The following is a 14,857-nucleotide window of genomic DNA, read 5'->3' as shown; positions in this document are numbered from 1 at the left end:
CCAAAACGAAAAAAATTAGAGCACCTGTTTTCTCAAATTCAGAACACCCTACTCTAAGCAGATTCAGTGAAAGCCTTTCACAGAAACAAAGGACCAATGGGAAACAGAACCTTCACATTTAATTTGGCTTACCTGCATCTAATTTGGACTCTATCAAGACCAACTATTTCATCATTGAGACTGCGAAGACTTTTTCCTGTGGCTTTTAAGTTTTTTTAAAAGTAATCTCTATAGCCAATGTAGGACTTGAATTCAAGATCCTGAAATCAAAAGTCACATGCTCTGCCAACTGAGCTCAGTCAGGCAATCTGAGACTGCAGAGTCTTTAAGGAGAAACAACAACACTGACTGGCAGAGGTATTGATATCAATGAAAGGCCAAGCCACAGACCAACAAAATGGTATCAAGAAGCAGCTGTACAGCCAATATCTCTGATGAATATCGATGCAAAAATCTTCCACAAATACTTGCAAACTGGATCCAATAATACATTTAAAAAAATGATTCAGCGGGGGGTGGGGGTGACGGGCACTGAGGGGGGCACTTGATGGGATGAGCACTGGGTGTTATTCTGTATGTTGGCAAATTGAACACCAATAAAAAATAAATTTATTAAAAAAAAAAAAAGATTCACTGAGCGCCTGGGTGGCTCAGTGGTTGAGCATCTGCCTTCAGTTCAGGTTGTGATCCTGGGATCAAGCCCACATCAGGCTCCTCACAGGGAGCCTGCTTCTCCCTCTACCTGTGTCTCTGCCTCTCTCTCTCTCTCTCTCTCTGTGCCTCTCATGAATAAATAAACAAAATCTTAAAAAAAAAAAAAGATTCACTACAATCAAGTGGGATTTGTTCCTGGGTTGCAAGGGTGGTTCAATATTTTCCAATCAACCAACCAAAGTGGTACAACACATTGAATGAGAAAGGAATCATATGATCATTTCACCAGACGCAGAAAGAGCATATGACGAAGTACAGGATCATTCATGATAAAAACCCTCAACAAAGTAAGTTTAGAGGGAACATACCTCAACATAATAAAGGCCATATAGCAAACATCATCCTCAATGGAGAAAAACTGAGAACTCATCCCCTAAGGTCAGGAACAAGATAGGGATGTCCATTCTCACCACTTTCATTCAACATGGTACTGGAAGTCCTAGCCACAGCAATCAGATAACAAAAAGAAATAAAAGGAATCCAAATTGGTAAAGAAAAAGTTAAACTGTCACTATTTGCGAATGATATGACACTATATATAGAAAACTCAAGATTCCACAAAAAAACTGCTAGAACTAATAAACAAGTCGCAAGATACAAAATCAATGTGCAGAAATCTGTTGCATTTCTATACACCAGTAATGAAGCAGTAGAAAGAGAAATTAAGAAAACAATCCGATTTATAATCACATCACAAATAATAAGATACCTAGGAATAAACCTAACCAAAGAGGTGAAAGACTTGTCTGTCCTCTGAAACCTATAAAACACTGATGAAAGAAACTGAGGATAACACAAAGAAATGGAAAGACATTCCATGCTCATGGATTAGAAAGACAAATATTGTTAAAATGTCTATACTAACTCAAAGCACTCTACATATTTAACTCAATCGCTATCAAAATACCAACATCATTTTTCACAGAACTAGGAGAAACAATCCTAAAATCTGTATGGAACCACAAAAGATCTCATATAGCCAAAACAATCTTAAAAAAGAAAAGCAAACTGGAGGCATCACAATTCCAGACATCGAGTTATCTTACAAAGCTATAGTGATCAAAACAGTATGGTAAGTGGCACAAAACCAGACACATAGATCAATAGAACAGAATAGAAAATCCAGAAATAAACCCACAATTATGTGGTTAATTCATCTTTGACAAAGTAGGAAAAAATATCCAATGGGAAAGACAGTCTTTTCAACAAATGGTATTAGGAAAACTGGAAAACTACATGCAAATGAATGAAACTGGACTTTCTGGGCAGCCCAGGTGGCTCAGCGGTTTAGCACCGCCTTCAGTCCATGGCATGATCCTGAGGACCCAGAATGAGTGCCACGTCGGGCTCCCTGCATACAGCCTGCTTCTCCCTCTGCCTGTGTCTCAGCCTCTGTGTGTGTGTGTGTGTGTGTGTGTCTCATTAATAAATAAAATCTCAAAAAAAAATAAAAGAAACTGGGCTTTCTTACACCATACACAAAAATAAATTCAAAATGAATTAAAGACTTAAATGTAAGGGACACCTGGGTGGTTCAGTGGTTGAACATCTGCCGTTGGCTCAGGGCGTGGTCATGGGTTAAGTCCTGCATAGGGCTCCTGGTGAAAAGCCTGCTTCTCCCCCTGCCTCTCTATGTCTCTCATGAAGAAATAAATAAAATCTTAACAAAAAAAAAAAAAACAAAAAAAAAAAGACTTCAATATGAGACCTAAAACCATAAAAATCCTAGAAGAAAGCAAGACAGTAATTTCTCTGACACTGGCTGGAGCAACTTTTTTCTAGACAGGTCCCCTGAGCAAGAGAAACAAAACCAAAAATAAAGTTTTGGACTACATCAAAATAAAAAAGGTGTCTTCTGTGTACAATTCTAGGTAATGCTACTTCATTTATTCAACAAGAAATTATTAAGGCAACAACTCTCTGAAGGCTAAAGGATGTAATACAGTAATGCGTTTTTTCTTTTTTTACTAAGCCAAAAAGAATTTATACTGCATAATGAATCATAGAGGATATAATTTCAATTCCATTTGTTGAATTCAACTAATATTTGTTGAGCACCTATGATGTGCCAGGTAGTATTTTAGGGACAGCAGGAATACAGACATAATCGCTGCCTCAAGGGGCCTCATTGATAGAAAGGGAAACAAATACTTTTCTGTCATGTGTACAATATTGCAAGTTAAGTATCTACATCTAGTACAAACAACAAAGAGAAAGTGATTATTTGGGACATTCAGGGAGGTTTTCTCAAAGGAAAAGGTGACAGCTGTGTTAGGTTTTGAATAATAAATCAAGTATACACTCATCCAAAAGAGTGCAGCAAAGCTACTAAAGATGGACCCCTCTCTGTATTATGATCAAGCTGCAAAGACTTGTGCTTTCCTAATTTCTAGGTTACCTTCTCCCTCTTATGGATCTATGACTAGCCCTGCAAGAGCTCCCCGGAAAATCCCCATGTGACTAGAGCTAAGGCATCAAACAAGTTTGTTGGACCACAAAGCCTCAAGAGGCTTCAGACTGCTCCAAACTCCAAAGCAATTCCCTCACAAACGTCTAAAAAAAAACCAAGAAATCATATGAGGGCTTCCAACTCTAACCTTTAATGTTCTGGGCCAAATTTCCCCAATCTTCTTTTATCATAAGGGAAAAGTACAGATCAAGATATCAGTTCTCAGAACACATTCAATCTTATTAAATACTTCAGAAGAAAAGCCTTGTCACCTTTCTGGAGAAGGAATGCAGACAGAATTTAGCTGAGGAAGATTTGGCCCAGATTTTGATCTTCCATTTGTTGGAATTTTTACAGTGAACTTCCCTAACTGGGATCACTCCCAAACAGTGCAGTTCTATGGGCAAATAACTAAAACAGTGTTTCTCCTGTATCCTTAAAAACATTGTATTGGTTACACTTCTCTCAAGAAACAATATTTACAAATGATTTATCAAACCTCCAATTTCTTACAAAGAGAACTGACTGAAGAGCCACCACCCTCATCCCACCTCTGCACCCCCCCCCCCCCCCCCCCCCGTGCGCCCCGCACCCAGGGAATGAATGATCTACAGGAGCAATAGAGGTTCTGATGGAAAAAACTCAATGCATGAAAGCACTAATTTCAATGAAAAAGAGGAAAGAGTGCCCTTCCTAGGATCTAGGGGTTTGAAACCCACTGTTGTTATAAGTACATCTTATTTTTTTTTAAAGATTTATTTATTTATTCATTCATTCAGAGAAAGCGAGAGAGAGGCAGAGACACAGGCAGAGGGAGAAGCAGGCTCCATGCAGGAAGCCCGATGTGGGTCGATCCGGGTCTCCTGGATCACACTCCGGGCTGCAGGCGGGGCTGCAGGCGGAGCTAAACCGCTGCGCCACCAGGGCTACCCTATAAGTACATCTTAAACAGTCATTTCCGCCCTGTGTATCTAAGTTTTCTCAGTAAAAAAAAAAAAAAGGGAGGACTTAAATACACTCTAGGTTTTCTCCAGTTTTTTTGTTTTGTTTTCTCCAGTTTTAAGACACCATTTAAATAATTTTCTCTTTTCCTTTTTTTTAAATTTTATTTTCTCTTTTCCTAATATCAGCCTTTCAAAGCCACAAGGACTCCTGCTGCAAGCTGCAGGGAGCCACAATACCTTGATCTTCTGCTAGATCCTGGGCTATCAAGACCTAAAAAGAAGTTTCTGGTGGTAAGGAAAGGGTCTGCCACCCAAGTTATAACTTGTAAGCTGGAGTCAAGACTACACAGGAATCTTCCCCTCTTCTGCCCACAGACAAAAGGAGACAAATGTGAACTGGGGATCACAGGTCAAACGACATAGAGTTATAATGAAATACACATTTGTGCTCAATATTCTCACTAATTTGCAAACACTATTAATTAAACCAGCGGCAGCAAAGATCAAAATATGCCTCTTTAGTCTATCACCTACTTCAAGGCCAAAGAATAAACCTCCCTTCAAGTAGACTAGGCACCTAATAAGGACACCTTTTCCTCCTGGCCAGTCTAGTGGCAGCAGCAGCTCAACAGTGACACCTGCTGGGGAAATCCAAGGAAGGGCTGGCTTATCAGCTAGAGAACATCAAGTCCCTTTTGAAGGTGGTAGAAGATGCTGATTAGCACCAGTGTATGGATTAGTAATTGACACTAGAATACAGCCACTCAAATTAAGAGGAAGTGATGGCCCTTCTGTAAAGGTTGTACACTTGGAATATTTTACAATGTTCCTCAATTTTGAGCAGGCTGTCAGCCTTTACAGTATATCTATCTCATCCTAGTTCATCTTAAGTGATTCCACAAATCATGTAAATACTGTATTTTACAATGAAACCATGCATTATTTGTATTTTTAAAAGAAAAAAATACATATGCACAATTGTTTATACCAAGATGGGAAGGGATTTCATCTACTACAGCCTACACTTTTAAATGTTTAAGCTTTTTATATTTAAACCACAGTTTCTGGGTTTTCACGGTCTACTTCATTAAGAAATGATTAATATCTTAGTCATATGTGGCTTTTTACATTTAATTAAAATTTAAAAATTTATGTGTAGTTTCTCAGTTCACACTAGCCACATTTCAAATGCTTAATAGCCACGTGTGGCTAGTGCCTACCACACCGGACACCACAGATACAGAACACTTTTATCACTGTAGAAGGTTTTACTGGATGGCATTGCTCTAGAGAAACATTACAGTATCTTCAGATGAAATTACATGATGTCTGGGTTGGGGGAGTGAACAGGGGATATAGATGAATGAAAGCTGGCTAAGTGCTAATAATTTTTAAAGTCAGGTGATAGATATGTGAAAATTCACTTATACTTTTCTCTTTATTTTTATATGTTTGAAGATTATGATAATAAAAAGTTAAAAGACAATAAAAATAAATAAAAATGATGAACCTTTCTATGAGGTATCAATACCATGGTGGGCAGCTTAGAAAAATCTTCAGTGACACACACCAGAACTCAAATCCCCACTCAGGAACCTACTTACGGATCATTAACAAGAAACTTGATTCCTCTGAGCCTCACTTTCCTCAACTGTAAGATGAGACATTTAATACCTGCCTTACACAGAATTATGGTGGAAATTAAAAATATAAAGACACAGTATCTAACACATAGTGGGCCCTTAGTAATTGATATCCTTAGTTATTATCAAACAGAGTTTATTTTAAACCACTCAGGTATTTCTCAGGACACCACCACCACCAGGAGAGGTACTGCTACAATACAATAGAATGGACAAAGGCTGACCAGAAGCCCACTGGTACTATGGAAACAAGTACTGGGAGGCTTTTAGAACAGTAACTGAAGACAGTTCTTTTACAGCTACCTTTCATAAACTCTTTGCATGCCTACTCTATGTCACGCAATGTGCTTGCTACCTTCCCACCTCTCTTGACAAAGAAGAGTGACAGTCTCAGGTTCCTATTATGGGCCACTATGCAAGGCAAAATATTCCAAAGCCGGGAATTTGGTAGGTGTTAATCCAGAACTGGTCTCAATTATATGCACATAGTAACAACCTCTATTATTCTATCTCTCATATCCAACCAAGTGTCCTATCTTCCCCTTAGCAACTGCCCCTAGTAGCCACCCACTATCTTGCATTCAACATGTTCTTTCCTGTCTTAGAATGTGCTGGTCCCCTAAAATAAAAAGGTCTTTCCTTTTCCAAAATCCTACCCATTTTTCAAGACTTGATTTTGCACGGCCTTCTTTGATGGCACTTCCCTCTCTGAAATGAGACTGCATTTAATCACAGTACCACACAATGAAGCATTTGGGTCATCTATGTTTTTTATGTAATTGCATGTAAATAAGTCTTGCCTCTATAATAACACTCCCAGTGGGTAAAGACCAGGTATTATACTTCTTTTTAATTCCCTACAGTGCCTAGCACAGTGCTGGAAAAATTGTAACCATTCAACAAATACTTATTAACTGGGTAATTCTCTATAAAGCATTCTCTCAAAATAACAAGTACATTATGTGCACAATCCATATTCCCACCCTTGTTAGAAGCTTATGTCAGAAATTTCAGTTGCTTCAACAGAGGATGTAATGCAGAGCAATATGCTGTTTGGATCCAACAGGCATATTCTGGGAGTTGCTGATTACGCTAAATGTGACCTTTACAGAATTACAGAAAGAAGTCCCTAATAAATCAAGATAGATGCGCACATAGCCATACATGGAACATGTGGTGGGCGGTCAACTACACCCACTCTGTTTCTTCCATGGAAGAGTTGCCTGGGATGCTGATCTGAGTATGGAGAGGCCTTCCTTCTATAAAGAACAATTATTCTTCTTCCCCACCTTGAGGTGAATGCCCATCTGGAAAATCTCCTCAAAGAATCTTAACTAAGCAACTAATTTGCTATCCAAAAAGTATCTCTAAAAAATGGACTTTCCTTGACATGTATAAGATATATATATAATTTTCTTTTCCCTATGTCAAGTTGCAACGTTTCAAAAGATAGGGTTTAACAGGTGAACAGTTGTCCAAAGAGGCACGACTGAAAAAGAACTAACAATGTTCATCTGTACCAAGCAGAGTTCTCTTTTACTACTTATTCCTAAGCACTCTGGGAAATTTTTTTTCACAATAACTAGTGCTGCACATACAGTCCTCTAAGAAGTTCACAAAGTAGGGCAGAACAAGTCAATGGCTCTACCTCCTCTTGCATCTCTAACCTGATCTACATTCTCTTTCAAGGCTAAAGGTCTCGTGACAGTTAGCCAGAAAAGGAGCTAGCAGAACCAACTGACTTATACCGTTAGGACCCATCCTATCTCTGCCACCAGAGCAAGATTTTTCAAGAAGATGCAATGGACATCAGGGAGACCAGAACCAGATGCCATGGGTCCCAGACACTCCAGATCCAGTCACAACATCTACAGGACTGAAGGAAGAGACGTTAGGAGAAAAGTAAGGGATGTAGGAGAAGATAAGAAAGCACCTGCTTACCTCCTGAGCGAATCTTCCTCAGAGCTCTCCTCAGGCATATCCTGATGTAAGGCCTCCTGTGATACAGTTCCAGATCTGCTAGACTGGGTGTAAATTCTTTCCCAGTGGCCTGTCTCCTGGTTGAAGGCCACCCCCACAGTCCTCTCCTCCTGCGGACTAGCAGAGCTGCTCAACTCCAGCCTGCTGGAGCTGGGTGTTTGGCCCTCAGTCCGCTCAAGGGGTGGCAACTGGCTGCCACTTGACGGCATGCCCTCGAAGGTGCTGGGGACCTGCCAGGAGGAGCTGGCCTCGCTAGAGGAGTAGTTAGGTGTGGTTCTTTCCCAGCGCAGGGTGTCGTTGTTGAAGGTCAGGAGATTGTGGCAAGCGCGACAGCGGTTCAGGTGGCCACGGGACAGGTTGGAGTTGTTCTCACTACTGTGTGGGGTGGGCTGGTGGGAGGGGCCTGGCCTCTCAGACTCAATGTTGTTATTGAGCATTTCCTGGGCCTGTTGGGTCTGGGGGGCTTCTCCGCTCAGGCTATGGTCTAGCTCCTGAAGCCGGTCATACTCCAGAAAGAAGCGTCTCAGGTCACACTGAAGCTCATGGCGAATGCTGCCTGAGTTGTTTTGGCTGGAGCCACTTCCTCCATCTGACTCAGCTGCCAACCCTGAAGTTGGAAAACCCCTCCCTTCTGTGGCTGAAGTGTACACAGACGCTTGAGAGCCACCTTCCTGCTGTCTCAGCACAGATAGCAAACTCACCGAAGAGGCACTGGTCCTGGGCGGAGGCATGGATTCTGCCTCAGAGCGGGAGTTCAGACTGAGCACTGTCCGGGTCCACTCAGACCCTGTCAGCCCAGGAGCTATTTCTCGGTGATACCTAGAAGGGTGGCTGGACAGAGGGCCTCCCAAAGAGCGACGGGTGGGACCCAGACTGAGGTTGCGGAGCGTGTTGCCGGCAGTGCTGCTCTGGACTGTACTGAAGGCAGACGGCCGGTTCAGGAGGCCCTGGTCCTGCTGCGTTGATGAGGCCTGCTCCGGGGGATGGAAGGGCTCGGTCTGTACAAAAGAAAAGGAAGGGGTAGTAGCCCTGGCAGAAGCAGGGGGGACACTGTCCTGGTGTGGCAAGAGGGAAGGAACTCGAGTGCCAGAGCAGCGGCTGCAAAGGCACAGGATCCCAAGGTGCTGGCAGCACTCAGCTGTGGGGTAACTGACCCGCTGTCGGAGCCTGATGTAAGCGGAAGTCCTGGGGCGCTCCGTGGAGGGCTGAGGGGGAGGCGGTGGGGGTGAGGGGGTAGCAGAATCTTGCACTGTGCTTTGCTCTCCCACCTGGATGCCAGAGGAGCGGGAGGACAGCATGTGCAGGAAATTGTGGAGGAGAGGCGTCCGGCGAACTGGCTGTGATTGCAGCAGAGCACGCTGACGGTAGTGGGATAACTCTGTTCCGTCGATGGGGATCTCTGGTTCATCATCACCCTGCAATGTGGAGCCAGGTGGGGCAGGGGTAGAGCAAAGCAGTTAGGTAGAACCTCCAGGTCAATTAAGGAAAACTAACTACTAATAACCATCCAAGCAAACCAACCTTAATGGATTGACAACAACTCTATCCTGAAGCACTGAGGATTAACTAACTGATTTCAGATTCTGGATCATCATATGGAATTAAATTATTCATTCCAATCAGTGACATTTCTGAAGGAGTACAGGGGCAAACCAATTCTTTATAAAACATATCTCTATGACATGGAGGCAGTGAAGGAAGCAAAATGTCAACCAGCCAGTGGCACAGAAATGACAAGCTATCCAACACAGCCTAGTTACTTCTAATAAGGTGATCACTTGGTGGGCTTCAGAATTGACTCCCCATCAAGATTATGGCTAGCTAGCACATGGAATATGCAGTATGAAGCTAGTTTTGAATCTCAGCTGGAAAAGAAATACTTGGGCATTACAAATTATAAGTCCAATATAGTAGAAACCAGAGCACTAGTTTAGAAAACAATTCTCAGTTTAGATGGAGCTGGAACTGCTGACTAACTTACCTGCTGATTGGAAGGGTTAACAATGGCTGTGAGTAAGTAGTGTCCAAGAGGATCAAATCTCACCAGACTGAAAACACAGAAGAGAAAGACAGACACAGATAGATGTTAATGGTGAAAAGGAAGCCTGTTTTCAAATGTATAGCAATCATTACTGATAACTGTGGGATTACCCAGGTATTCACTTCATGCTAGAAACTTTCAAAATTTTTGAAGATTACAATAACAGGGCTCAATACTTCCTGTTAACCTCCTTGCACTTGCGAGAATAAGGGAATATGTATCACAAAAATAATTTAAAAAAGCAGCTAGGCTCCCATCCCAAGAAACAGCTACATTAAACACACTCTTGCTAATATCTAAGAGCCTATCATAAAAGTAAAGCATAGCACGCTCCCATACCCTGCCACAGGGTTAGTTTTTCCCTCACAAAGCAGTTACAATGGCAAGAAGCAGGAGTTCTGGTGACAATGAACAGTTTTAGCATCAAGTGACATAGCTGAGACTAGAAAATTTTCTTATATCCAACTGCAATACCAAGAGAAGCAAAGAAAACTAATGCATTAACTTTATTCAGGCAGTATGTGTTTTGATCTTGAGGGCTAAATATCAATTAGCAGATCTGACATATACTTACATCTCCATTTTTCAGTTTGATAAATACAAATAACTGGGCTTAGCAACTACCCACCAAGTTAACCTCTACCAGAACACCTTTCAGGTTTCCACCCCACCCCCCAAAAAAAGGGCTACCCCAAACCTAGACAGCTTTGAACCTAAAAGACATTCTAACAACTCTGGCCTACAGAGGCCAGAAGATAAGATCAATCAGGAATAGCTAAAAAGAACTGCTGATTGGCCAGCAGTTTAGAAAGTAGGAGGAGCTGAAAAGATAACCACTTGCTCTGAGTAAGTATAACAAACTGCTTCCTGAGGTGACAGCAAGTGCAAATGTTCTCTGCCAATGTTCTCTGCCAGACATTGCTGGTGGACAGAAAGCACTCACCGGACCCGCTCCATCTCGCTAGCTGTCTTCACCACAGCAAAGGGCTCCCGCCGACTCCAATCCCAGAAGTGGATCTCATTGGCAGTGGCAATCAGCAGGAGCTGAGCCGTAGGGTGGAAAGCCAGAGAAGCAATGGCATTGTTGCTGTCTGTGAACCAGCTTTCACTGCCACCCTATAAATGAACCAATCCTAATTATTCTCAGGTTACAAACTGGCAGCAGACTAGGATGTCAATTTTAAGAAAGGATCATTTAGGGGTGCCTGGGTGGCTCAGTGGTTGAGCGTCTGCCTTTGGCTCAGGGCGTGATCTCGGGTCTGGGGATCGAGTCCCACATCGGGCTCCTGCAGGGAGCCTGCTTCTCCTTCTGCCTGTGTCTCTTCCTCTCTCTCTGTTTCTCATGAATAAATAAATAAAATCTTTTTTAAAAATAAATAAATATGTCCTCTATAAAATGTAAGAATTCAGTGATCTGGTAGTGTCACCAATTTATCAGAAAATTATTACTGTCTATCAGTTCTCCAAGTCATCTACAATCCAAAGCAATGAGCATCCACATAGTTCCTATTTCTGAAGCCTGTGAAAATGCAAGCTTGGTGCATGACATGGTACACAACAACCCACTAGCAAGTCTCCAGGACAAGAAGCATATTGCTTTGGCAGTCATGATCAGAATACAGTACATTCTTGCTCTAAAACAAAACGCATCTATCCTGAACATATTTTAAGAACTTCCAGAACTATGTCACAATGGGCAAAAGGAAGAATAGCTAAATAAATGGAGGAATATTGACTAGACTTTCCACTATTTAAGTGGGTAAATCACTTACTCAGATGTAGTTCTGAGAACCTGGCTAGTCTCTCCTCCAGTTAAGAACTCAATGGTAAACAACTCTCTGCATTTAGAGTATCAAAGAAATGGAAATACTTACATGCAAATCCCAAATCCTGACCTCCCCATCTAGGCAGCCAGAAGCAATAAGGCCTGAGATGGTGGGATGAAAAGTGACACACCACGGAGTACGGCGGTGTCCAATCAGAGAATGAACACATTTACCAGTCTTCACTTCCGTAATATAGATATTATGGTTCACGTGGGTGGAGGCCAATAGAGTCCTAGGGAATCAAAGGGTGGGAAGTGAATGTAAAGTGTGTAGGAGGGTAACAAATTTTATCAGTTCTGGATAGTCAGCTTTGGAGTATTCCCCACCCCAGTGCGGAAAAGCTACACCTTAGGCATTACAAAAAAAATAGAAATATTATATCTTTAAAAGCTTTGGCTTCTCCACACTGTCCCCAAATAACACACATCTCCTTCAGAGACTATTTTTTTCTAGCTGGAAAAATTATCATGCCATCAGTGGCCTATTATCACACAGGCAAAGGGCTGTAATTGAGAAACTTCCCAAGTTTGATTCTCAAGGTCCACTGTTTCCTTTGCTTATCCCCATTATTTCTATGGTTAGTACTGTTCATCTACTTTCACCTTCTGATACACTGGAAAAGCTCTGTTCATGCAAAGCTTCAAAGAGCCCTTAGGGATGTTACCAAGCTAGGCCAAAGATATAAAAAGCAATGCTATTGCCAAGTCTTAGATTAAGTTACAGATAAGTACTAGGTACCTGTCTGGGCTGAAGGCCAGTAAAAAGGTAGAGCGTGGACTATCTGGCAGTTCTACTCTCTGAAAAACAAACCAAAAAAAGTCAAAATACATTATTTATAAACTATGGCTTACTCTATCTCAAAAGCACACAAGCCACTATAGACTAGTGTTCAGTATAAGCTGAGAAACTGGAGACAATGATCAAGACTCAAGTTGAGAGAAATCCAAATTACCTTAAAGAAAAATGTCTAGCTCTAAAGGGAAAAGATATTTCTAGCCCATAAATTCTTCCAAATTTATTTTTAAGACTCCATTAAGTTAGATACATCAATTCTCTTGCACAAAATAAATCATATCCCAATTCCATTAGCCCATTCTAAAACCCCATTCTACTGTCACCCCTCCAAATCCTATGTCAAAAATATCCGTTTTTCCTACCTTGCCTTCCCATTTCATCCACCGAGTTTTATCTTCCACTAGCTCCTGAAGAAGCCGCTGAGCTCCAAAGGCCCGAGTGCCCCGTTCTCGCCCCCATAGTATCCGGACAGCATTCTTCTCTGGAACAACCTTCATAGTGCTCAGTAGCCACTGTCACACCAGGCACAGGAAGAGAAGGAGCAAGCAATAGCTCCACAAGCTGAAGCAGCTAAAATGAGGCCATTCAGGTCCTTGTAAGTTGTCTTCATGGAAATCTAAAGGATGGACATTAAAGTCAAAGAACATCTATTCTACAATCAGAGAAGCTTCCCACTGCAAATACAATTCTAGCTCAAAGAGGAAAGTATGTTTTTCATATTTAATGACACTCTCTCAGGAAAGACCCTTCTCCCAGAACTTTTCTTCCAAAAATATTTCATCCTTTTTTTCAAGTTTTTATTTAAATTCTAGTTAGTTAACATATGTAACAAAAATATTTCATCCTTAAATTCCTCTCCTATCCTCAGTAGCTCAGCCTCATAGCTAAAGAATAGATCATTCTCTAAAGCAGTTACTCTTATTATTTTATCAGGTAGGAAGAACTTTTGTTACTAATAAAAAGGTCTAAAAACCTGCCAAAAACAAAACAAAACACAGCACATGCCCTCCCTTCTGTGCCACACTGCCTCCCTAGCCACCAGCCCCCACTCCTTATCACTTGGGCAGCCTCCAAGCCAAAAAACACAGGCAACCGATTTTAAAAGGCTACTTGAGTTCTGTTTTTTTGTTTTGGGGGGGCTTTTTGTTTTTGTTTTTGTTTTTCAGAGGGGGAGAGGAGCAGAGGGAATGTAGAAGAGGGAGAAGGAGACAGAAAATCTTAAGCAGCCTCCATGCCTAGCACAGAGCCCAACACAGGGCTCAATCTCACTACCCTGAAATCATGACCCAAGCCAAAACCAAGAGTTGGATGTTTAACCAACTGAGCTACCCAGGCACCCTGAAATCTTTTTGTTTGTTTTTAATTTTTTTATTTATTTATGAAAGACACAGAGAGGGGGCAAAGACATAGGCAGCGAGAGAAGCAGGCTCCCTGCAGGAAGCCCAATGCAAGACTCAATTCCAGGACCCAGGGATCATGCCCTGAGCCAAAGGCAGATGCTCAACCACTGAGCCACTCAGGTGTCCCATGGAGTCTGGTTCTTACGCAGTAGCTTAAACTCTATCTTCTACCTAAAATCATGTGCATAAGGAGAACTTTGGGGTATCTTTCTCATGTTCTTTTTCTCTTCTCCACTAAGGTTCCAGAGTAGCAGAGACAGAGGATGAAAGAGAAGGAAAAAAAAAAAAAAAAAAACTCAGTTCCTTCTTCTCATCTACCACAAGCCATAGAGCCTAAAACTATCACAAGATAAAGAAAAATTCAACTAAAACATCAACTTGCAGCAAAATATACACATATGTAACAATTAAAGAACTGTGGCTCCTCTATACAATGGAATATGAAACCCAATAAAATGGCATCTCAGAAAAATACATATAGAATGTTATTCACTATAGCACTGTTAATTCAACTGTTGTGAAAAAGTTTCAAATGTGCAGAAAATTGAAAAAAACAGTACAATAAAGATACTATTCACCATTTAGACTCAATATTTGTTAATATTTTATCATATTTGCTTTATCTATCTCTATGAACACACAATGAGTTATTTTTTTCTGAACCATTTCATCAGGCTTCAAGATGCTTTACCCCTCCCTATATACCTCACTGTGCATCTACTAGGTATAAAGACATTTAACTTCATAACCACAACACCATTAAGTACACTGATTATCATCTAATGCTCAAGTCCTCATTCAAACGTCCCCCAACTGTCTAAAAACTGTCCTTAATAATTGGCTTTAAAAAAACCCATAATCCAACCAAAACTCAAGCAATGAATATGGAGGTCATGTCTCTTTAGTCTCTTTTATCCTAGAATGGCCTCCAACTTTTGTTTCTTATTTACAACACAAGCTACACAAGCTTTTTTTCTTTTTAGAGATGGGGAGAGGCAGAGAGAGAATCCACCCTCGGCAAGGAGCCCAACACTCAAGGCTTGATCTCATGACTCTGAGATCGTG

General features: G+C 41.4%; 1 protein-coding gene across 1 annotated transcript in view; it reads right to left on the bottom strand.

Moving 5' to 3' along the window:
* Positions 1–14,857, bottom strand: part of AMBRA1 (autophagy and beclin 1 regulator 1) — a 170,062-nt gene that overhangs the window by 128,358 nt on the left and 26,847 nt on the right. The window contains 7 exon segments of the mRNA XM_038563409.1: positions 7,692–8,728; positions 8,999–9,145; positions 9,712–9,778; positions 10,715–10,887; positions 11,646–11,829; positions 12,336–12,394; positions 12,755–13,008. Of these exon segments, the coding sequence (XP_038419337.1) occupies positions 7,692–8,728; positions 8,999–9,145; positions 9,712–9,778; positions 10,715–10,887; positions 11,646–11,829; positions 12,336–12,394; positions 12,755–12,889 (1,802 nt within the window). The 5' untranslated portion in view covers positions 12,890–13,008.

This window comes from Canis lupus, chromosome 18 (assembly GCF_011100685.1).
Source record: "Canis lupus familiaris isolate Mischka breed German Shepherd chromosome 18, alternate assembly UU_Cfam_GSD_1.0, whole genome shotgun sequence".
NCBI lineage: Eukaryota > Metazoa > Chordata > Mammalia > Carnivora > Canidae > Canis > Canis lupus.
The sequence above is the reverse complement of the archived record's forward strand: the minus strand, read 5'-3'. Positions and strand labels throughout refer to the sequence as shown.